The sequence below is a fragment of the Eptesicus fuscus genome, chromosome 11 (genome assembly GCF_027574615.1).
Source record: "Eptesicus fuscus isolate TK198812 chromosome 11, DD_ASM_mEF_20220401, whole genome shotgun sequence".
Taxonomy (NCBI): Eukaryota; Metazoa; Chordata; class Mammalia; order Chiroptera; family Vespertilionidae; genus Eptesicus; species Eptesicus fuscus.
The window spans coordinates 40,837,501-40,862,533 of NC_072483.1; the positions used below are offsets into that span (position 1 = coordinate 40,837,501).

The 25,033-nt window shown below is 37.9% G+C and overlaps 1 protein-coding gene across 1 annotated transcript in view; it reads right to left on the bottom strand.

The window, feature by feature from the left end:
* Positions 1–25,033, bottom strand: part of FAP (fibroblast activation protein alpha) — a 72,477-nt gene that overhangs the window by 43,915 nt on the left and 3,529 nt on the right. The window contains 7 exon segments of the mRNA XM_054723064.1: positions 99–202; positions 2,929–3,083; positions 3,976–4,096; positions 4,768–4,840; positions 8,465–8,517; positions 10,828–10,922; positions 12,091–12,192. Of these exon segments, the coding sequence (XP_054579039.1) occupies positions 99–202; positions 2,929–3,083; positions 3,976–4,096; positions 4,768–4,840; positions 8,465–8,517; positions 10,828–10,922; positions 12,091–12,192 (703 nt within the window).

Below are 25,033 nucleotides of genomic sequence, written 5' to 3' on the forward strand. Positions count from 1 at the left end.
CTCATCATTAACTCACTAGAAAAGAAATATGAACACTGATTAAGAAATTTGTGTTAAAATTCCATTTCAAAGGTGAAAAGCATCTGAGAGGAATATACCTTGAGGCTATCATTGCTGGAACTGGCACTTCTATGGGACCTACATGCTCAGGGTAAGTGGTATCGACAATAAATATCCGCACAACAGGATTCTTAGCTCCAGCCTGACAAGAAAATAAAGGTAGATCAGCTCATAAAGTTCTAATTATTACCAACATTTGAAAGACATTTTAGGAATTTAGGCATGTTTTTATAAGATAAAAATGTTAAGTATATTTCTGTTGAAAAAATATAATTATAACATGACCAGGATTTTTACTTCAAATTTACTTGCAGGGCAATACTGTGTCAATCAGTGTGAAAACACATATTTTAAGTGATTAGTTAAGAAGCTTTGATTCAAGGAAAAAATATTTTGAATATGAAAATACAATTCTGTAATTGATATTTTCTTTTCTGATTTTTAAGGCAGATTATTTCCCATTTATGATGATGATGATAATTATTATCATTATTATCATTTCTCCCTTTGCTAGGGAGATTGTGGTTGGGAGGAAAGTGTAAAAATACACAGTGAAAGATACTTTTTGCTTTTTCCCTATAATTTGGTCCAGAAAATCACCAAATACTCAGTCTCCTAGCTGGTTACATTACTATTGCTATCATCCCTCCAAACTTAGGAAAGTTTCATCTCCAAATATGGAATTTACTAGAGGCCCAGGGCACCCTCTCCAATCTGGGACCCCTCGGGGGATGTCCAACTGCCTCTCACAATCTGGGACTGCTGGCTCTTAACCACTCACATGCCTGCCTGCCTGATGGCCCCTAACCTCCTCTGCCTGCCTGATGGCCCCTAACCACCCCTGCCTGCCTGTCTGATCTCCCCTAACTGCTTCCCTGCTGGCCTGATTGCCCTTAACTGCCTCTGTCTTGCCATGCACCTGGGACCCAGGATTCCCTCCTCAGCCAATCAAAGGCACCTGGGACCTGAGCTCCCCTCCCTCTGGCCGGCTGCAGGCACCCAGGACCTGGGCCAGCTTCGTCTGGGCTGCAGCTGAAGGTGCTGGCACCTGGGACCTCGAGGCAGGTGGCTTGTCCTTCTCCCGGGCCACAGCTGCAGGCGCTGGCATTGGCACCCGGGACCACGGGGTGTGCAGCTTGTCCCTCTCCCAGGTCACAGGCCTAGGAGCAGCCGCTGGCACCTGGGGCCGTGGGGCAGGTGGCTTGTCCCTCTCCTGGGCTGCAGCCCCAGCCACTGGTGTCCTGGACCACAGGGCAGGCAGCTTGGCCCTCTCCCCGGCTGCAGCCTGGCTGGTCCCCATTCCTCTCTCGCAAGCTCATTTGTACCTAGCTGGTCCCCATTCCTCTCTCCCCAGTGTTGAGTGTCTGAGCTGTTTTGGCGTGACAGCATGATGACCATTTGCATATTTAGCTCTTTATTATATAGGATAATTTTCTTGTTTTGTCTTTTCTATGCTATTATATATATAAATTTATTACATATAAATTTATATGACAGTATAGTTCACACCCAAACAGCTTCTTAGAGTTTCTCTGTTATTTTACCACAGAAAAAGAGAATCTTGTAATTGTTAAATAACTTAAATCAACTATTTAGGTCAGTAGTCTTAAATGACTCAGTGCTGTTTGGATTTATCTAAGGACTTGTACACATTTTCCTCTGACCCCCTGTTTTACTGAAGGCTCAGCTGGAATTTCTTGCTTCTTCCAACTAGTCTCACCTCTCAGTCCAAAGTCAGATGATTTAGCAACTTTAGTCTTCAAAGAAACATGGGAATTTGGGTCCCAACTTTTCTGTCAGTGCCAGTTACTCCTCAGTTCTTCATTGATTCCTACTCCCTTTCACCCTCCTAAAGATCCAAGTCCTTTTACATCATGGATCCCAAGTATTACACCTCTTGCTTCCAAACAGCTCCAGCTCCAGACTTTATAGTCAGCCCTTGAGAGGTCTCCTACCTAAACACTCATCTCTATTCCTTAATGTTTCTCCAATGACTTTAAAGTGAATTTTAAACTGCCTAACATTTCTATTTCTGTCCCTATGGCCACTTTGGAATCTGCTTGTGTGTAGGTACTTCCATCTCCTCTTTGTCACATAGGGACCCACTGGATCCATTGATGGCAGTGTTCCAGGGCAAGTAAAAACAATGGGGAGAAAAGGACATTGTACTACAATCTAAAACCACTTTCACGCCTTGCGCAAGAGGAGAATTTGTGATTTGATCTCCTTTCAGATTTATTGTCTAAATTAAATTAGGACATGATGCTCTCCACTGAGATCTGGCCATTCTCCAACTGCACATACAGGTCTCTCCAGACGTGGGAATAAATGAAAAGTATGTACACTAAGGCTTCTAGAATGTTTATGCAAAAATCTTTGGGCTCACACCCAGTCTAATTCACTCAAGGCTCACAAATTTAAGCCACCTTGTATGCCCAGAAAAGATCATAACTCATGCTTGCTTCTACCTGACAGGAACATCAAGTTCAACATTTGTATTCCCCATTCTAGCTTGCATTTACATGAGAATTCAAGAAGGAACTGCAAAACAGAACTTTACCCTGAATTTGGAGCATGAAATATGAAAAAATTAAATTTAAGTTAAGCTTGTTTTTCCTCCATGATCTAGACCATATGTTTTTCAAAGCTTCTGCAATAGAATTTAGCAAAGACTACTTCATCCAGCACAACCAGATGTCCAAAGCAACAGATGTCCACATAAATAATAGATCACAGTACAATGTTTGCTTTACAATGCACAAGGATAAGAAGCTCTCCAAACTTGTTGATCCCACCTCTATTCATGGTATTGGTTGCTCATTTTGACACCAAGGAAATAGAAGCATCTGCTAAAAGTATTCCACATACCTTTGGGTATGGAATATTTACTGTCCTAGGATATTGCTCATCACCATAATAGGAATAGGCAATAACTGGTATTTCTGTATCATTAAACTCTGCATATGCCAAAAATTTTCCATTTGGAGACCACCAGAGAGCATATTTTGTAGCAAGCATTTCCTCTGAAAAATAAATACTAACATATTAATATAATTGGCATTTCCTCTTAAAATCATTATAAATATTTCAAAATACATTGTATATATCCATTATTGCCCAAAATAATTTATTTAATGTAGATGCAATATATGTCCTACTTTGGTTATTAAAAGATAAATAATCTGGGTTTAGAGGAATGGTTTAGCCTCATACCCCTTATCAAACAGTCTTCTTAGGATTTGACATTAATCAGAAATGTAATTTAAAAATAAATAATAAACATATTAACAAGAATTAATTTTTCCCTTTGGGGCAGCTTCTGGTTCTTATAGTCACCTAAAATAGCCAAAACAAGGAAACTGTAATTGTACTACAGAGTAACATAAACATTGAATGTTGACTTTCTCTCCTGGGAATATTATTTTTTTTAAAAAAAGTTAAGTAATATATTTATTTAATAAAACGTAAAGACCAGAAAACCTTTTAAGGTCCAGTTATTTCCTGGATCTTACAGAACCTAGAAAGAAGACAAAATTCACAGAAGTATAACAAATTAAGGATATTTTCCTGCAAAATAATATAAACAGTTGTTTAGTTTTGGAAAAAAATATTTATTTCTTAAGAAAAAACAAACCTGAGAAAATGAACTAACACAGCATTTAAGGACCATAAACTTCTTGGAATATAAATTGTTACTGCCACTTTATAATACTCATTAAAAATAAACTCTACCAGTCTGATAAGATTTTGTTCTTTCAGAACATGCACGTCCTGTTCATAGCACAGATAACAGCTTTCAGAAATGCCACCATTCATCTCAGCAGCATAGCACTCATCTAAATGCTACTAAATGTATGCAATTATTTTCAATTAAAAGCCTAACATAGCAGCAGTAGAAAGAAGAATACAGCTTACCTTCATAAACCCAGTCTGGGATTCCATTAAATATTTTATTTTCTTTTCCATTATATGTTATTTGGAAAGGTGGGTTTTCTGGTCTTTGTTTCAAATAGATATTGTTCTGATACACATATGCCTGGAAGTGGTGGTAAGCTAGTTAATACAGGGAAATTCCGTAAGAAATACAATGAAGTCTGTATATTTGTGTTAATTATTGACCTAATGACGTTTAAAAGTGTAGCAATTCAGATGCATAAAGACTCACAAGTACTATCTCACTTTAATAGGTCAAAAAACAACTGACTCCCATTATCATCTGTTATGATTTTTAAAGTCTATATCAAATAAAGTCCACTATTTTATTTGTGGTTTTATTACCCAAGTAAATAATTATATATTTATTAACAGAAAGTAAAATCAATCTCTGAATATTAATAGCTAGCCAGATCTAATCTTTATTTAGAGTCCTTAAATAAGAGCTTGGACAAAATTTCATGTTGTCTGAAGCTAGTCTGGGAAACTTGTGAAAACCATATTTTTCCTGAGCTTTCTGGCACAACGCATTCTGGCTGAGTATAAGGATAAAGTTTCTGACTGAGATATTTAAAGTCTATCCATGAGCTTGAGATTTTTGCGGAATTCTTAGATGGGTTTCAATTTATCAAAACTCTTCTTGTTTTTAACCACTAAAAAATAGTAATACATTTATTGTTTTTTCTTTTAAGTAAGGGAATTTAACAAAAGCCAAAACCAAATGGCTCCTCTTTTATGTAAATAATTCAACACTTCTATAATTCAAACACTTACTAATTTACTCCCAGTAGGTGACCAGCAAATATACTGAATGGGACGCGGAAGCTCATTTCTTCTTACAAAATCTCTAGAAGTAAAGAAAGATGGAAAGAAAAACCACACACAAAACCTTGCTGTTCAATGAAAAAAAAATCTTTATAAACAGAAAAAAATAAACAAACAATAAAAACCAAGAGTCATTCTCTCTGCTTCTTCAAACCTAATGGAAAGAATGTGGCCACTCGGGACTGGAGAGATGGGGTGGTAGTGGTAGCTCTTCATTAGTTACTTAGAAGTCATGTAACTTCTCCAGGTCTCCGTTTTCTAGCCTTTGTAGGGAGATGAACAGATTAAAGATTTATAGACTGTGAAAGTGGGAATATCTCTAGAAATTATCTAATGGAATTCCATTTTGTAGAAAATAAATGTGAGGTTAGAGAAATAGAATGACTTTTAAAAACCACATTGTTAGTCCTTGGCAGAGGCCCAAATTAAACGCAAGTCTTTGGCCCTCTTTTGTACACACCAGGTAGGATGGTTGCTGGAGTGCCTTCCTGCTCTGAAATTCTACAATGGTGCTGAAGTTTAATAAGTACTCTTGCGCATTCCCATTCACAACCCCATCTCTGTGAATGCACATGCATTTCAAATTTTTGAAAATAAGATGCCATTTGACAATCTCCCCAGAGATCTGACTTGAAATCAGAAACAGAAAGGAACATTCGATCTAAGCTAAACTGAAAAACAGATTGTATACTAGGCAGTATGCCTTAAGCTTGCAAAGTCCTACAACCATAGGGAAACTTCAAATATCTTTTTAGCCAAAAACCTCACCTTGATCCTTAGAGTCACCTTGCAAATTATCAGTGGACTGATTTGCATTGGGGAGCTTTTGCACTTCTTCAGCAGGAATGTGTTCAGATTTCATGTATTGAAGAGTCATAAGATGCCATGCTTAAGTTTTAATTATCTTCTTGAAGATCATATTAATAGTTTCATTTAGATTTGGAAGCAGCCCAAGAGTCCATCAATAGATGAGTGAATAAAAAAGCTGTGGTACATTTACACAATGGAATACTACCTAGCCATAAAAAAGAAAGGAAATCGTACCCTTTGCAACAGAATGGATGGACCTGGAGAACATTATGCTATGTGAAATAAGCCAGTCAGAGAAAGACAAATACCACATGATTTCATTCATATGTGGAATTTAACAAACAAAATATAAACAGATTCATAGATAGAGAACAGACTGATAGCTGTCAGAGGGGTGGGAGGGTTGGGGAACTGGGTGAAAAAGATGAATGGACTAAGCAAAACAAACAAGCAAACAAATACCTCATAGAGAGACAAGAGTATAGTGATTACTAGAGGAGGAGGATGGGGGAGATAGAAAAGGGTATAGGGGACTAAACGGTGATGGGAGGAGATTTGCTTGGAGTGGTGAGCACAATACAATATACAGATTATGTCCTATAAAATTGTACACCTGAAACCTATATACTTTTATTAACTAACTAGAGGCCCAGTGCACGAAATTCATGCAGGGGAGGGGCTGGTCCTTCAGCCCGGCCTGTACCCTCTCCAATCCAGGACATCTTTCTCATAATCCGGGACCACTGGCTCCTAACCGCTCACCTGCCTGATTGCCCCTTACCATCCTACTGCACAGGCAAGGAAATAACCCAACGGGAAAACGTTCTTCAACTGATTTACAATTCTGTCTCAAGCCAGTGTGCCTGTGACCTTTGACATTGTAACACTGCCTGATGTTGCCAAATGCTGTGGCATCATCTGCCCAGTCATGTAGACAGTGCCAAGCTGCAAATCTCAGCACACAGTCTCTTCATGACCCAGAAGTCAGCAGGTGGTCATTTTCTGTGTTTTCTAAATAATTCACAGCAGGAGAGGAAGTGGCAGAGGCTGCTTTTCAAATGCTGTCATTTCCTCAGTATCCCTTCCCTTGCCTGAAACCAGAACCATGCTCATTTTCTCCATGGTAAATTGTTATAGACTCTTCCAAGGCACACAGAACATTTGCAGTTAGTGGTACCCAATTTTGTCTTAAATCTCAACAAATTTGTCATCCCTCACTTTCTAAATTATTGTATATTTAACTGACAAAAAAAAAAACAATCTGTCAAATTAATAGTTGTGAAGGAAAAAAACCAACAACAGTGGTTTGATTAAATTCACTGCACAAAAGCTAAATATTTACAATGATTCTAGGCCTTAAAGCTTATACAAACCATGATTAAAATATTAGTATTGCCGTATTCTTTTGGAATTCTGTTTAATTTGGTGAACCTCAACATAGGACTTTGAGAATTTCAAAATGGTTAAAAGAAAAATAAGAAAATAATGCATGCCTTTCTTAAGGCATTAAGTAATTCAGTACACTTTTTTAATTGTATTGAAAGAATAGGTTTTCTCCTCATGAGTCTGAATGTTTCTTGAGAGTAGGGTTGGTGACTTCAGCTCATTTGTACTCTTCCAAGTATGCTTTTCACAAAATAAGTCCTCAATAAGTAACTCTTGTATTTGGTGACAAAGGGGATCAGAGAAGAGAAAGATTCAATGCATTAGATGAATTTAGATTCTACTTTATGTACTAGTTCCTATTTCTTAATTTGACAGTTTAAGAAGATCAGAGTTAGTCTCTTCTGAACATTTAAAAGAAGTAGGTAAATATATTTTTTTGAACTTTTGTGCTCTTGCTAAATAAAAGGGGAAATAGACCATAAGATTTTTAATACCTCTTCAAGATATATAATTATTTTCCCTTTTATATAACACAAATAGGATATCGCATTAAGATGAGTAACTAAACCAATTCATTGTCCATTCTTAGTCAAAGTTATTTTTCTGAAGTGCAAATCTGATCATGTCATTTCCCATTTGAAACTCTTCAGTGATTCCCTATTGTCATCAGAATGAAATGTAAACTCCTTTTAATAGTTTCCTCATTATTATTTGGCCCAGGCTTCCTGGCCTCAACTCCTTTCCAACCTTACACCACCTCCCAGTAGTCATACCCTCCTCCAGTTTCAACTCAACTGACCTACTTTCCGTTTCCTGAACCTTTCATGCTCTCCATTCCCTTTGTGTTTTTAGATAATATTCCTTCTGCCAGGAATTCTCTTTCTCAGTTCTTCTCCTACTGACTTATTTGTATATTTTTTCTGTTTGAAATATATTGTAAATAGTTGAACATACAAATAAAGAAAACAATATAATAGATGTCAATTTATCTACCATCTAAATTTGAGATATTAATATTTTGCAATTTTTTTTAAAAAAGTAATTTAGAATCAACTAACAGAGTATATGTTCAGATACAACTAATGGTCTCCCTCCCTTCTGCTTCCTTCCAATGAAGTAGACACCTTCCTAGAAACAGTGTATCATTCCCATGCATGTTTTGTGCTTTTACTACTTATGTTTATTTCCGTAAATAATATATTTGTAATTTGGTGTTCAGACCTATGGGGGAACTATATTGTCTATAAAAATGCAAAATATTAGCCAAATAAAAAGGTGAATATTGCATAGGAATATTTCCTTGAATTTCTTAATTTATGGGTGCACATATATTGTAAAGAAGCAAGAAGCTAAGATCAGTAACAGGATAGTCAACCTCAAATCAGAGTTTGGAATGAAAAGTCTATATAATAGAGTTAAGTAGTACTCATAAATAGACATGAAGTTTTACCCATTCCTAAGGTCATAGATGTGATATGTTGCTGTATAAGAGTATCGCCAAAGCTGTCAGAAAGAAGAGAGGCAAAGACAAATTTTAATTTTTTAAAAGCTTATATCAGGAATGTATAGTCATAGGTCATTCAATTCAAGGTTCAGAATTATGAAAGAACTATTTTCACAGGGCACTAGGAAGAGTATGTTTCAATTCATAATTAGTCTTCATTTAAAGTATTTTACTGTGGACTTTTGTGCTGTTTGTCCATATCCCAGAATTCAGCCCTCACTCCATAATAACCATATTCAGTCATTTCTTAATATAACAAGCTTTTCTTTGACATGCTCTATAGAATTTTCCCCTCATATTTTACCTTGACTGAAGTAAAACCACCATGATTTCCATGGCCCATAAGCAGTACCCTGCATCTGACACCCATAAGACAGGGTAAAAAGAATTTCATTCAATGTATAGTTTTATTGTAAAATGCTTGCCTTTCTTTGTGTTTTTTTTTAATTAATAGAATTTTTTTTTCCAAAAAATAGGAGAGAGAGAGCATGTAACTCCTCCTTAAAAAACTAGTGGTTTTTTTTCTCATAAGTATACTTATATTGTGGTTAGTGAATAATGCAGGTATTTTTTGGATTTTGTTTCTTAAAAGGGCGTTCAGACTCTTGACAAAGAAGGGCCAGTAGATGGACTTTTCATTCTGAATATTAAGGGAGTTTTGCATCTCAAGTAGGATATGAAAAATGACAGTTAAAACTAAAGGTTCTTGATCTAAAAATAATTGTTGAATGCTTAATTCAATAGTGAATTCCCTTGGTCTTTTACAAAAATAAAAATCATCTTGAAGATGTATAAATAGAAAAAACAACAACAAGTTATTGAACTTACCCTGCAACTTCAGTCAGGAGAGGAAAATTAAGTAAGGGCAAATGGTCTGGTTTGTGGGATTCTCCTACATGAAGCTTTTGGAGACAGATTTAAACTTCTGGTCTATTAATGACTGTATGTCATCTTGCTTGAGCAAGTGAGTTAAATAAGTCACATCTTGATTTTTTTCATTTTAAATAGTAAGCGTTTATGAGGTTAAAATGTGGGAATTAAAATCGCTTTAGAAATACAAAGATAATTCACCCCTTTCTGGTGAATATCTGTGCCCTCAAATAAAGTGTTTTCCCAGAGGAAACTAGTTGCTACAACTTGCTGATAACCAGATAAGTAAGCTAAATGATTTGCTTATGTTTCAGTTATGCTTTTTGGGCTCATCTAGAGCCCACATTAACTTCTTGAGTATTTAGAGATAAAAATAGACTCTTGCTTCTTCTTACATTTATAAACCAAACTGTGGATTAGTAAGAGATATAACCAGATATATCCAAATTAAATAGTCAATACCTTTGAATAATCACTTTCTAGATATGCAAATTGCCGATCAGGTGATAAGCCATAATTTGAAGCATTCACACTTTTCTGAAATTATGAAAAAATTGATTAGGATGCAGAAAAAATAACATGTTAATTTGTAGTTCTAACATAAAAACACCTTCGATATATCCTACTTGCATTTATCTTCAGTGCAATTTTAAAACATTTATGCAGTACCTACTGTATAAGAAGAAACTTACTAGATATTATGGGAGGACGATATAATAAAGATATACTTTGTGATTTTAAGAAGTTTATAATGTTAAACTTGTAAATAAGTAACTTAAATTGCAAATTAGTTCTATAAAAGAGATATAAATATAACTTTACAAAAGCATTAAGGAAGAAGTGCTTGTATCCAAAATGAGAGTAATTGCTTGCATAGACGAGAGGAGGAGAGTGTCATCTGACTGTGGCTTTAAAAGATTAGTGGGCTCTTGAGGGGAGAGAAAGTAGGAGGGTTGAGAGCCTAAGAGGACTGAGTAGCATGTGCATATTTATTCTATGTCAGGCACGGTCCAAAGCACTTTCAAATGTTACTTCACTTAATTCTTACATTAACCCAAGGAGGTATTATTACTCCTACTTTACAGAAGAAACTAAAGCTTGGTAGTGTTAGTATAGTGTGGAACCTCACCAAATTTTCCACATGTTGTAAGTGACAGAGACAGGATTTCAGCCTCAGTATGCCTGACTACAGGATTGAGATCTTAACTCTTATCTCAAACCATATTATTTCCACAGAGGAAGAAAGATGCTGGGTGATTCAGAGGAGGGAAGGGAAGGCGTCTAGTGTGAGGAGAAGGGAGAATTAAAAGAGAAGTATAGTGGGATGGAGCTGAGAAGGCAGGTTGGGTCCAGATCAGGTGCTAAAAGTTTGGGCTCTTTCTTGATCAGTGAAGAGCTGGCAAAGTCTTTTGAGGAAGAAGATAATGTTGTATACATACCATGGTGGTATTACTCAAAATGGTATATGACTCTCCTGTTTCAATATTATAAAATACTATGTTATTATCTGTAGATTGATGGAGATACTCTTGTCCTTTAAACAAGAAGGAAAACAAAACTTGAAATAATCTCCCTTAAGAGGAACTACATTTATAACAAAGAGAAACCTCTCTTATTTCACAGACTTATTTTGTTTTTCCTCTTTGTTCAGTATATATTACTTGGTCAGATTTAAAATAAGTTAATTGTAAAGGGAGAAAAGAATACTTTTTTCTACTTTCCACAAAGATGCCCTATTTGTTAATAGCAGCCCTATCCTAACCAGTTCAGTGTGGTGGAATAAAATTGTATTTTATCTGTGTTACAAAGAGGATAAACTAGTTTTAAATGGCAAGTTTCTTTTGCAGTAAAAATTCATTTAATTTGGGTTATGCATGGTTGAATTTAAAACCTTTTTTATGTGCATTTTATTTTCTAAAGAAAAAAATAAAAATATTTTATTTTGTTTAGTGGCTCTTTAGACAAACTATAATGTCATAAATAATTTAGTTGACTTTATTATTTTTGATTAGCTTTATTTGGCAACATCCTATTTTACAAAATATCAATTTTATGGTCCTTAAAGGATTTGTTTTTAGGATAAAATTTGTCCATTTCTGTGATTATCAAGATTAACAAGGATTTCTCTTTTGGTAAAATTCTCATGACTTCTCCTAAATAGGTGTTTCTCTTCCATTCTGAATAGCTATACCATATGCTCAGATTTTTGTAACAATTCTCAGCTTTTACTTTTCTGCTAAACTCCTATTGGCCTCATTATTGGGGGGAAATCTGGTCTAAAAGGTTCTGTCAAAAGTGCTTTGCTGGTCACTTGACTTATCTAAATAATTACTCTTTTTCCCCCATGTAAATTGATCTGGCTTTTGTTACCATAGAATACATTGGCACTAAAAGCAAAATCAAAAAACATACATTTTTTTTTGCATTATGTTTTCTGATATATATTTTTTTTATTGTTTAAAGTATTACAAATACTAGTACATATGTCTCCTGTTTTCCCTCATTGACCCCCCCCCACCTCCCCTACCCCCTGGCACTTGCCCTCCCCACCCCCTCCCCCGTGTCTGTGTCCATTGGTTATGCTTATATGCATGCATACAAGTCCTTCTGTTGATCTCTTACCCTCCAACCCTCCCCTACTTTCCCCACTGTAGTTTGAGATTTTTTTTAAAAAACCCAAAAGTAAAAAAAAGTTCACCTACCTGAAATCCAAGTTGGAAAATATGTCCAATAAGAAAATGTCCCATTTAAAATATCTTTCAGTGTGAGTGCTCTTGTTGTATTATTTCCTTCAGAGTTATGATCTTTGGGGGAAGATGAAATATATTATTACTAATAAGAAGATTAATAACTCAAATAAAGTCTAAAGTTCTCTCTCATCTGTTCTTTCTCATAAAAAAAAATGCCATTTGCAAAACACTTGTTTAACTCCTGTCTTAGTAAATATAAGTATTATCTCCACTTTTATATACAGGGTAACTGAGGCTTAGACAGGTGGTTTGATTACCTGGAAGGGAAAACTGGTGGGAAAAAATTGGGGAGTATGAAGGGTATGGAGGGGGATGGTGCCGAGCAGTGGGGACGTTATTGTTCAGTTTGTGAATAATTGTCAGAGATTTTTTTAAGGAGAGTGAAGTGTGGTTCCAACATATCTAAGCCTTGCAAAACTGGGATTGAAGACCATGTGAGTTTAACTAAAACTAGACTCTTAAGCACTTGACTGCATTTCCTCAGATATGCATGGATTTCTACTGACTTATTGAAGATGTATTTTTAGAGCCCAGATGAGATCAGCCAGAATCCTTACCTTCAGATATATCAAGAGAGGCATTAATGAAGAGATATAATTGCTTATCCTGACTACAGACTTGTTACAAACAGAAAGTGAACCAGAAGAAAAGAAAACCACATCATCTGGACAAATAATCTTAGAAATTTCAAGAGTAAAGATTTTCCATATAAAAGTTAACCTAAGTTAGCTTATAACCATAAACAAATTTCACTTATATTTAAGTTGTCCAAACAATTGCGTTTTTCAGACATGACTATTCTCAGAGCCCTGAAACAGATCTGCCCAAATGGATAGTATGGCAACCACTTCCAGTCTCCTTCATGTCACTATTGCCATTCTTCATCCCTTCTCCAGGCCATTGTTTACAGAACCAAAACTTAGGGAAATGTCCTATACCTTGAATAGCATTTATGAATCTGGTATTTGCCCATGTGAAAAAAAAAACACAACACTGCTGAAGATGAGAGTTTTATCTTCCTGCTAAACTTTCCCAGAGCTTTCCATGACTCTTAGAATAAAGATCCAAAATGTTAGTCTGGACTATAGTCTGTTGCTGGTCTAGATGGCCTATCCTTCCAGCCCCCTTTTGCCCCTCTCTCATTACTTTCCAGACTCCAAACATACTGGGCTTTCTGTTCCTCAAATATTCATTTCTTTCTCCAGGGCTTCAGCACCTCTTTCTACCCTCTCCCTTCTTCTCATGACTTCCATCCAGCCTCTAGTACTCAATATAAGGGCCACTTTCTCTTGGGAATCCCTTTCTGAGCCCTGGTTTAGGTCTGGCTCCCTTGTTATACATTATCATGGGCTATGTTGCTTTTTAAAAGAGCATTTGTCTTGCTTTGTAATCATGTGTGTATTTGAGTGATTATCTTATTAATATTTTTCACCTCCATCTGTATTCTTGAAACAGTCACCGTAAGTCTGAAGATTGTGTATGTCTAGTTTTGCTCATCATTACATCCCTAGTGTCTAGCACATAATAGGCATTTAATAGATACTTGTTGAATAAATGGATGCATGAAATGAAGGATGAAAAGATGGGTGAACGGAGGGATAGATGGATGGAGTTTGTGCCCTCTTCTTTACAGACTGCTTCTACTGCTAATTTCCTGAATGACTTTGGTAAATCCATCTCTGGCATCACAGCTTTTTTAGCTGAAATACAAAGAACTGGACTAGAAAATGTTGATAATACCTTTCAGTTCTACTATACTAAATTTTGAAATTTGAGACTCAACATGTTCTATTAGCTTTGCAGTTACATAAATGTACTGCCATGGTGATAAGAGCCAATTGACCATTTGGATAATAGATCTCCAGCTATTTTAACTGATTAACACTAGGGCATGCATGCCCTGCACAATTGATTAGGATCATGAATTATTTTCTTAATTTACTAAAAATTACTCTGGTGGCTATAAGAACACAAGTGATTGATGAGCCCATTTGTAGCCAGACAATAAATGCTTAATAACATTAGCTTATTCTAAATTTTAAATAATCATCTTCTTACATTCTCTTTGCATCCTAAGTGAGGTTATACATGCCATATAATTACTATAGTGAAAGTTTTTCTATTTAATTAAATAATCTTGTGCAAAATTCATATCACTGATTTTATAATTTCCAATAAATAAATAAAAGACCATTTTACTATAATATAATTAGAATAAGCATTTTAATTAGATTTTATTTAGCTCTCCTAAGAGCACATTGCAATCTGTATCTAATGTTGTCAAGGGGAATTTCTAGCTCTGTTATTTGCAGTGAAAATTATTGTGCTTTATTGATTTTTTAGAGAGAGAAGAAGGGACGGGGGAGAGAGAGAGACATTCATGTGAGAGAGAAACATTGATTGGTTGCTTCTTTTCACAGCTCACCAGATCAGGGATCGAATCCCCAAGCTCAGAGTGTTCCTTGACCAGAGATAAGACCCACAACCTGTTGGCATATGGGACAACGTTCCAATCAACTGGGCCACCTGGACAAGGCAAAAATTGTTTTCCTTTTGACATAATTTAATTTGTATCTACACATCCTGAACATATAGACATAAAATGTAGTGAATGCCTTTATTGTGAATACCCAAAAATCTAGATAATTATTTTATTTAAAGTTGTTTAAATTGATTCAATAAATAAATATAACTGTGGAGATGCCTTTTTGTCTAGCATAAATAATGCTTTTATTATGGTTAATGACTTACATAATAGATTTTCCTATTTAAGTATACTTGCATATAATTTTACTTACTTGCAATTATGAGTAATTGAGAAATTCTTAGCTAAGCTAATCTTTATTTTTATAGAAGTTACAATGAATGAGCTTATTCAAATGAAACATTTCACTCTATGCTTGGCACATGACAAGCTGTCAATACATGTTGGATTTTGCTTTATCATAGCTTATGAATATTTTTCAAATAAATATTTTTGATCAGTGTTTCACAAAGTAATTTGATTAATAGGACTTTTTTGTTTTTGTTTTTGTATATCTACTAAGATAACAGTCTAGGGAAAAAGCAGTTTCATGTTAGGCTATTAGTATATCGTATCTAATAAAAGAGTAATATGCAAATTTTTTAACCATCACTGCACTACGCCCACAAGCCATGCCCACCAGTCAATCAGGAGTGAGTATGCAAATCAACCCAACTAAAATGGCTGAGGCCATGGAGCGAGCAGGAGGCTTGGGTTTCCCCGGCAATGGAGGGAGCCAAGCTTTCCACACACCCTGGTCAGCCCAGGCCTCCACTTAAGGCTACAAAGTTTCAATTATAGGAGATAAATAAATCCCAACAAAAATGGCGGCAGCCATGGAGCTGGAGAGAGCAGGAGGTTTGAGTTGCCCCCAGTGATGGAGGAAGCCAAGCTCCCACAGCCCTGGCCTGCATTGGTCTCCACTCAAGGCTACAAAGTTTCAATTATAGAAGATAAATAAATCCCAACAAAAATGGCTGTGGCCACAGAGCAAGCAGGAGGCTTGGCTCCACTCAAGGCTACAAAGTTTCAATTATAAAAGATAAATAAATCTCAGATACCAGGACCTCTGCTTGGGTCACCAGGGGCCATGGCCAGCCTGAAAACCACCACAGGACCCTCGCCCAGGCTGCCCCATGCCCCAAGTGAACCCCCACCCTGATCCAGGACACCCTTCAGGGCAAACCAGCTGGCCCCCACCTGTGCACCAGGCCTCTATCCTATCTAATAAAAAAGTAATATGCAAATTGACCATCACTCCAACACACAAGATGGCTGCCCTCATGTGGTCAAAGATGGCTGCCCCCATGTGGACACAAGATGGCCGTCACAAGATGGCCAGCAGGGGAGGCAGTTGGGAGGGAGCAGGCCTGCAAGGGAGGGCAGTTAGGAGTGACCAGGATGGCAGAGGAGGGAAGTTGGGGGTAACCAGGCCTGCAGAGAAGGGCAGTTAGGGGTACTCAGGCCTGCAGGGGAGAGAAGTTGGGGGGGGGGACCAGGCCTGCAGGGGAGGGCAGTTAGGGGCAATCAGGCTGGCAGGGGAGCAGTTAGGCATCAATCAGGCTGGCAGGGGAGTGGTTAGGGGGTGATCAGGCTGGCAGGCAGAATTGGTTAGGGGCAATCAGGAAGGCAGGCAGGCGAGCAGTTGGGAGCCAGCAGTCCTGGATTGTGAGAGGTAGGATCAGACCTAAACGGGCAGTCGGACATCCCTCGAGGGGTCCCAGATTGGAGAGGGTGCAGGCTGGGCTGAGGGACACACACCCCCTGTGCATGAATTTTGTGCACCAGGCCTCTAGTCTTACCTAATAATAGACAAACATGTAAATTGACCATAGCTCCACTACACCCACCAGCCAATCAGGAGCAAGTATGCAAATTACCCAACAAACATGGTGGTTAATTTGCATACGCAAGCACTGGGCGAAGACTGAAGACAGTGTAGAAGGAAGCCAAGTGCTGCAGAAGGGAGCAAAGTGGTGGAGAAGGGAGCAAGACACTAGAGAAAGGAGGGAGTGAGGCAGTGGAGAAGGGAGGGAGCAAGGCAGTGAACATGGAAGGGAGAGAGGCAGCAGACTTGGAGGGTGCGAGGCAGTGGACATGGGAAGGAGCGAGGCAGCGGAGGAAGCCCTATTCGCCCTATTTCGCTCCAGCCGCAGGAAGCCCTATTCTTGCAGGAATAGGCCCAAGGAAGCCCTATTCTTGCAGGAATCTTCCTGCAATGGGCCTCTAGTATAATTAACCCTTTGCACTCGCTTGCTTTTTTCTTGATTCCTTTATTCTAATGCTAACCGTGTGGAGTCACACTCGACATCTGAGTGCAAAAGGTTAATATTTATTTTTATTCTAATACTAGAGGCCTGATGCACGAAGATTCGTGCAAGAATAGGCCTTCCTTCCCCTGGCTGCCAGCACCGCCTTCACTCAGGCCAGAGCCGCCTTCCTCCTCTTGCCTTGTTGTTTCAATTTGCATATTCCCTCCTTATTGGCTGTGGGCGCCGCCATCTTTGTCACAGAGTTGTAGTCAATTTGCATAGTCTGTCTTTATTAGATAGGATGAAACTTAATAGTTGTACTTGGAACATTTTGGTCATCCTGCAGCCTTCTAACTGAAATATCACAATTATGATAATAAATATAGTTAGTACTAATATCACATATATGGATAAGTAAAATTTATAAAAACAATAGTTTTCAAATACCACTTCTACACATTTTTCTTTTCATATAATTAATAATTGTGCTGATCCTTATCAAATTTTTCAAAAATTTTTAAGGATTAGTTATTTACTCTTTTATAACCTCTTATTTAGATTATCCAGGAAATTTACAAGAGAGTATATTTTATATTAGTTCCTAGTTAGCCGTTTATTTTAAACTAGAGGCCCGGTGCACAAAATTAGTGCACTCAGGGTGGGGGGCCCCTCAGCCTGGCTTGCGCCCTCTCACAGTCTGGGAGTTATCAGTTGGACATCCTTAGCACTGCCACAGGGGCAGGAGAGGCTCCCACCACCACAGCTGTGCTCGCCAGCTGTGAGCCCGGCTCAGGGTTTCTGGCTGAGTGGTGCTCCCCCTGTAGGAGCACACTGACCACCAGGGGCAACTCCTGTGTTGAGCATCTGCCCCCTGGTGGTCAGTGCACATCATAGCACCAGTTGTTCTGCCACTCAGTTGATTTGCATATTAGCCTTTTAGTATATTGGATGTGTTCATAGTAGCTATAAATGCCAATAATCTATATAGAGAACTTAGCATATGTCATGTTATGACTCAAGTTACCTATATAGCAATTTTAATCATGCATTAATTATACTACTAATTACCATGATGATAATAAGCCACACCAGCACCCAAGAATCAATGAGTAGATGTACAGAAAATATATTCAGAGGAGCCAGCTATATCTATTCAGAAATAGGGCTCATGCACAGATTTGGGTTTGGTGAGTACAAACCTCTCATGTGGTGCAGGAGAGGCTCAGAGGTGTGATTGATTATGCTGGAGTCAGGTGGGGCTCAGAATGATACCAAATCAAATGGGAAGACTCTAATTTAGTCATTCTGCTCTTTCTGTTCATAAATGTAATGAAGTAATGTGTCTGCTCTGAGATGTTGCATTAGGTCACATATTCAGAGGTATAAAACATAAAGTTTACTTGGAATTTCCAATCTTAGCTCTGGTTCTTTGTATATTTAGAAAGATTATAAATATAGTAATGTTTCATTGCATTATTAATGCTGACTGCTACCACCAGCAATCAGCAGAAATGGGCTCTATGAAAATGCTATTGTCTTATTGCTATCTCAACACTTAGCTCAATTTATTGAGTATAAACATTTTGTCTCTATATTTATGTGAGTTGTATAAGGGATAGGTCTTTATCCATGAGAACAGAGTCTATATTTGATTTTTCTCACTATCATATGCCCAGTAGCTAGGATAATGCTTCACATATAGTGGGAGCATGATAAATATTTTTGAATGAAAAAAATAAATCAACTTGACAGATTTTATGTTAACTTATTTTCACTAATTTCCCCCCAAAGATATACCTCACCTTATTCTCTACCCTCCTGTCCATGTGGTAAATTTCAACCTGGATATGCCCTAATTAAAAAATGTATCCAAATTTAGTCCCTGGAGTCACTTGGATGCAGTTTGAAAAATAGATTCCTAGTCCTTATCTCAAACCTAATGGTTCAGAATCCCTGGGGATGAGGTCCTGCTAACTTTCATTTTTACCTATACCCCCAGGATATTCTTCTGCAAAGAATCCAAACTTAGTGATTTCACTGAATCTATTCAGTGAATTGTACTTTATTGCACCCTGTGCCTAAAATTGGGATGTCCTTTGCCTATAAACTCTTGTATGTGGATGGGCATGGCCTGACTAGCAACCCATACCTCATGGATATAGATTCCCCACAACTAAGTGTTGATCGTGGCCTTCAAGGAATGTTAATGATCTATAATGTTTATACCCTTATTCAGTCCTCTTGCCCACTATCTTTTCAAGCTACACTCAATTGGATTCTTCTTAAGTACATTTCCTCTGCCGATCCTTGAAGAATGAAAAAAGGGCAAAGGGTCTGATTCTGGCCCAGATTAGATTTAAACAAGATTGCCGGGAAAGCACTGGGGTTTTATTTTCTAGTGTCGTGAATGTGTGTGTGTATGTAAATCAGTATAAAATGTATCCCCATGACTAAACAAGTTCCAGTCACCTGAAAAAGATGCCACTAATAATTATTGAATGAATAACTGGATTTTCATGCCCCTTCCCAAATAATGTTTTAACATTGAAATATAACCTTTTGATTGTTTTGAAAGCTTAGTTTTGAAATGTATAATTTTTAAACTCTAAATATTTGAGCTGGAGTAGGAATGACTTCTGAAAACATCTCTCTTCTATATGTAACTGACACTTCCTTGATTAACACTGAATTACTCACAGTGTCCTTAGAGTTAACTTGGTCCATCTTTATAGCTCAGTTCCTCATACACCGCTTAAACACTCTAATTAACTATACATTTGCATTTGCACTTATTAAAGCAAAGCTGAAAACTACTTCAATTATGAATCCAAGAAATTACAATTCACAGAAATGATTCACAAATAATGATTCACTATTCTAATTCTTTCTTAAAACTTCCTGCTTATTCTTTTTTTCCCCTTTTTTCTTTATTGATTAAGGTATCACATATTTGTCCTCATCCCCCCATTCCCATCCCAAACCCCTCCCCACGCATGCCCCCACCCTCCTGTTGTCCGTGACCACTGGTTAGGCTTATATGCATGCATACAAGTCCTTTGGTTGATCTCTCCCCCTTCCCCCACCCTCCTCTACCTTCCCTCTGAGGTTTGACAGTCTGATCGATGCTTCCCTGTCTCGGGGTCTGTTTTTGTTCATCAGTTTATGTTGTTCATTATTTCCCCTAGATGAGTGAGATCATGTGATACTAGAAATACACTTATAAGAACCGAAAATGAGACTTTATTAAGATTCTGTTTCTATTTCTGCCATTTAATTTTCTAGTCCTGAAAAATTGGGAATAAGTGCCAGAGCAGAAGCATTTAATGTTAGCTCTAATATTTATCACAAACTAAATGAGCAAATATGGTTTATTAAAGTGGGCACACAAATGGCAGGGTCCCTTTGTTCTCATTTCCGTATTTGATTCAGAACTGATGCTAAATAAGCCACACCAAGGAAAATGACGTGGGTTGGGTCTGCAGAGAAACTATCTATACTGGTAAGGAGGCATCATCGCTAGCCATTGCTTTAAGTCATGTTTGTTTGTTTATTGTTTTTCTGGAGTAAGCACCACAGGGGCAAATGTAGGAAACTTTAGAGTGTAGAAACTACTATTTAAAAACTAATATATTTGGGCAAAAGCTGACAACTGGGAACAAATAGATCTGAGGTAGCTTTAAACTCATAATAGGAAGTGTTGTAATTGATGAAGTTTTCGTAAGTACCAAGCACTCTAAATGAATGGTCCTTGAAATCCTCACTCACCTCTCTGAGATGGACTATTATTAACTTCATTTTACAGATTAGGACATGGGAATTAGAGGCAAAGTAACTTGCTTAATACATGACAGAGCTGGGGTTTACATCCAGCTCCATCTGATTTTAGAGGCTGGGAACTTTATCACTATACTATGATTTAAAGCGAAAGAACATGTGTAATAAAATAACAGTAACAGCAACACAAACCAAACAAAAATTAGATAAAAAAGCAAGCAACACACAAGGGAGGTAGAATAATTATTCCTGGAAATGTAGGACCATTGAGTCTCCTTTGCCAGCTCATCTTCCTCTAATCTCTACATTACATTGTGGTATGGCTCATATTGGTGTTATTTGGGGTCTGAGGAAGAACCCTTGTTCTTGGCCATTTCATTCTCCTGGGGTTTCCTTCACATATCTCTAGGCCAGTGGTCGGCAAACTCATTAGTCAACAGAGCCAAATATCAACAGTACAACGAATGAAATTTCTTTTGAGAGCCGAAAACCCGACTTCTGCGCATGGGCCACGAAGTTTCAATCGCACTGTACTTGTGCGCCCACACGTGGTATTTTGTGGAAGAGCCACACTCAAGGGGCCAAAGAGCCACATGTGGCTCGCGAGCCACAGTTTGCCGACCACTGCTCTAGGCTGACTCACCCCATCACCTGACCTGACCCCCACTGGATTTCTCCTCTGAATTCCAGACCTGTATATTAAAGTTCTTCCTTGTCACCTCTACTTGGCTGCCTTCTATATGTGCTCTGACCAGGGATTGAACTGGCAGCCTTTCAGTGCACAGGACGTTGCTCAACCAACTGAGCCACTCCAGCCAGGCATATTCTGTTCTTTTAAAGAATCCTATCACATCAGTGTTTCTACCAACTATAAAATCATAATCTGTATTAAAAATTTTAATTTAGACACTAAGAATTGCTTTTTATTATTAACTAGAGGCCTGGTGCATGAAAATTCATGCACTAGAGGCAGGGGTCCCTCAGCCCGGCCTGCCCCCTCTCACAGTCCGGGAGCCCTCAGGGGCGGGAGGCTACCTGGCAATAAGGGGAAGGCAACTCCCCATCACACCTCTGCTGCTGCCACTGCCGGCAGCGCAAGCCTTGGGTGGCTCTGGTTACCTGAGCCTCGGGCGGCCCTGGGCGGCTGGGGGGCTGAGGGGACTGGGTGCTGACATATTGTGGCTGTGGGTGCTGCCATCTTTGAGGGTGTGGCAGTCAATTAGCATATCCCCTCTTTATTAGCTGTGGGCACCGCCATCTTTGAGGGCGGGGCAGTGAATTAGCATATTTCCTCCTTATTAGATAGGATAGGAATAAAGGTTTAAAAGGATTTTGTTATTCTGTTTATACTACATAATTTTTGTAAGTTCACCAGGATACTAAAATGAACAATAACTTCTTTTCTCTACTTAAAATAGGCAGTAAGCCCTAGCCAGTTTGGCACAGTAGATAGAGCATTGGCCCTCATACTGAAGAGTCCCAGGTTCAATTCCAGTGAAGGGCTCATACCTCAGTTGCAGGCTGAATCCCCAGCCCTGGTTGGTGCACGTGTGGGAGGCAACCAATCAATGTGTCTTTCTCACATCAATCTTTCTCTCTTTCTGTCTTTCCCCTTCCCTTCCACTCTCTCTAAAAGTGAATAGAAAAATATCATCTGGTGAGGATTAACAACAAAAAAAGGCAATAAATTTGAAAACAGGTTAATTAGTATTTGAATATTATATGAAAATATCATTTCAATTGTGCCTACTATGTTAATTATTGCCATATTTTAAAGCTCTGCATGACTGTCTCTCTTTCTTAAGCACTTTGAGCTCTGATTCCACATCCCTGATTTGAGCTTTAGAACACGTGTTTCTCAAGGTGTATTTATGACTAGCCATTCTTGTATAAGTTGTAACACAGTTTGCTTTGGGAATAGGAGACAGGTAACCTCCTCTGCTTTATGGAAATCATCCAAAGACTTGGATTATTTTCTAAATTATTTAAAATTTGGCAGAACTCAAAGAAAGTTTGCCAAGATTCATCTTCTGTGATTTTAAAATCCAAGGGCAAATTAGAGAAATATAATCTGCATAGTTGATTTATTTACCCTCACCTCAAAAGCTCTTTTATGTTTGTGAACTTTCTAAACCCTTTAGACTTCTCCATATTTCCTCCAAAAGAACAGTGAATAAATAAGCTTAAAACTCTTAGGATGTTTGAGGAAGTCTGTTTCACAGTTCTAAATGTTGATACTGGGAACATTTCAAGCCTTAAAAACATATTCTCATCTCCTGTGAAGATGGTTTCATCTCACATATATCTTATATTCTAAAAAGTAGTTGTTGAGGTTATAGTAATAGTAACAATAATAATAACAACGGATTTCTGACTAAAACACGGACATTCTAAATTCTATTTCTTTTTACAAAATATTGTTTTCTATCTAAATTTCACATATCTTCTGAAATATATCAAACCTCTGCTTATAGGTTGATGTTCAGCTACTGGGCAATACTGGCTGGGCCACTCCAGTTTGTCTTGATAGCACTTTTAAGAATTTGAAATATTCTGTTAATTTGTTTACCTATTTACTATCAAACTGTTCTTTCTTAAAGGTAAAGACTTTGTCATGCATGCCTTAGACAACAGGCTGATATCTGGAAAGTACTTAATAAATAATTGCTGGACAAATAATCCAAGTGTCCAGGAGCCACAGTGGACTGGACATTGTGGATAATGGATGACTATGCGATACTAATCTCAGGTTTTTCATATTTAGTAGTTACTTTTAATCCCAGGAGGCATCATATACGTTTTTGGGGTGTGTTTTTTTTTTCAGTCCAAGGGTTAAAAATTCAATGTTTATCGACGTCAGGCTGATGCTGTGAATGAATATGGTCTCTTGTACATAATTAAATAGAAAGTTGTGGGAAACTGGAGGAAGCATTGCCCATCTGAAGGCACCTGCTTCTTAGCTAACTATTACCATGGGCCCAATGCTGCCAGATTTAATATTTAAAGAGAAGCCAAAAATACACATTTTTATATGAAACCCTCTGATTTTTAAAAATTGGTGACTATTACAAAGTTTTATAAAACACAGCAGGCCCAAAACAACAACAGTAAGAGGAAAGGTGTTTAAAGGTAGACAAGAGGATTGCAGGGAGATCTGAGAGGCACCTCCACTCCTTTGTTTCTTTCACTCAACTTCATTCTCCACTTCACCCCTCCCCCAACTCCCTTTATCTTTTCTCTTCTTCTTTTGCCTCAGAACTTCTGATGTCTCCTATGAGTTCCTTGTACACAAAAGTTTCTAAAAAATATTTGTTATTTTTGATCTAAGGAGATGGGGAATAGGAACAGGAATGATACCCAAGGATAAAGACACACCCCCCCCAACACACACACACACACACACACACACACACACACACACACTCTAGAATTAAGAACATTGTTGAAATTGAAGTATATCGCACAGAGGGGCCTAGTCATCATCTTTGTGTGCATATGTATATGAGGATGAAGAATACAGTAAAATTCTAGCTGTCACTTATTAAGTCGCTACTGCATGTTAGAAATTATAGAAAAATAATTGCTGGCATTTATTGAGTGTTTGCTCATCACCATATAAGAAACTCAATACTCAGTAGAAGCCAAAGAGAGAGTAGATGACTCCTACATTTTGTTTCACAAATGAATTTCACAAAGGCAGGTCCAGGAATTCAGAAACTGTAAATCATGAAGCAAGGCCATATAGAATTTACTTTGGAAATTCTGGAGCCTCTGTCACTTTCCAATTTTTGTTTTCTGTTCCTTTGGTTTTTGTTATTGTCACCTCTGTAAATCTCTTGAAACAAGGCCCGTGTGTTTCTTTTGGGGGTTGACAAAATTGAGGGGAAGGTGTGGGGCTCAGTTTCCACTCTCAGCCTGGTTGCATCTTCACACAGGAAAAAGGGTGGTGCTTGGGAAGGTGAGAGAAAGTAAATCGAGGCAGGAGGAGGAATCAGTTGAAGGGGAATAGGCTAAGGCCAAGGAGGACAGCCTGGGACTAAGAGGTAGAAACCCATATGTGTTTTCCATTTGGTGAAAATAAAAATGGGAAATTTGGAAGGTTTTTTTTTTTTTTTCTAAGTTGCCCCTTATTTTTATTACTATGTGAGTGATCTAAATGGATTTTTCTCATTTCACCACCGCATTTTCCTATTTGTTCATAAAATTCTGCCTGAATTCTCCACAGCTCTTTGCATCCTGAGGCTGGTGTTCCCTGGGCCTCTCTCTCCACAGAAAAGCCCCTGTCATTTCTTCTTTGACCTAGACCTGGTGGGGAACAACAGAAACCCTGATCTCCTGTTGGTGG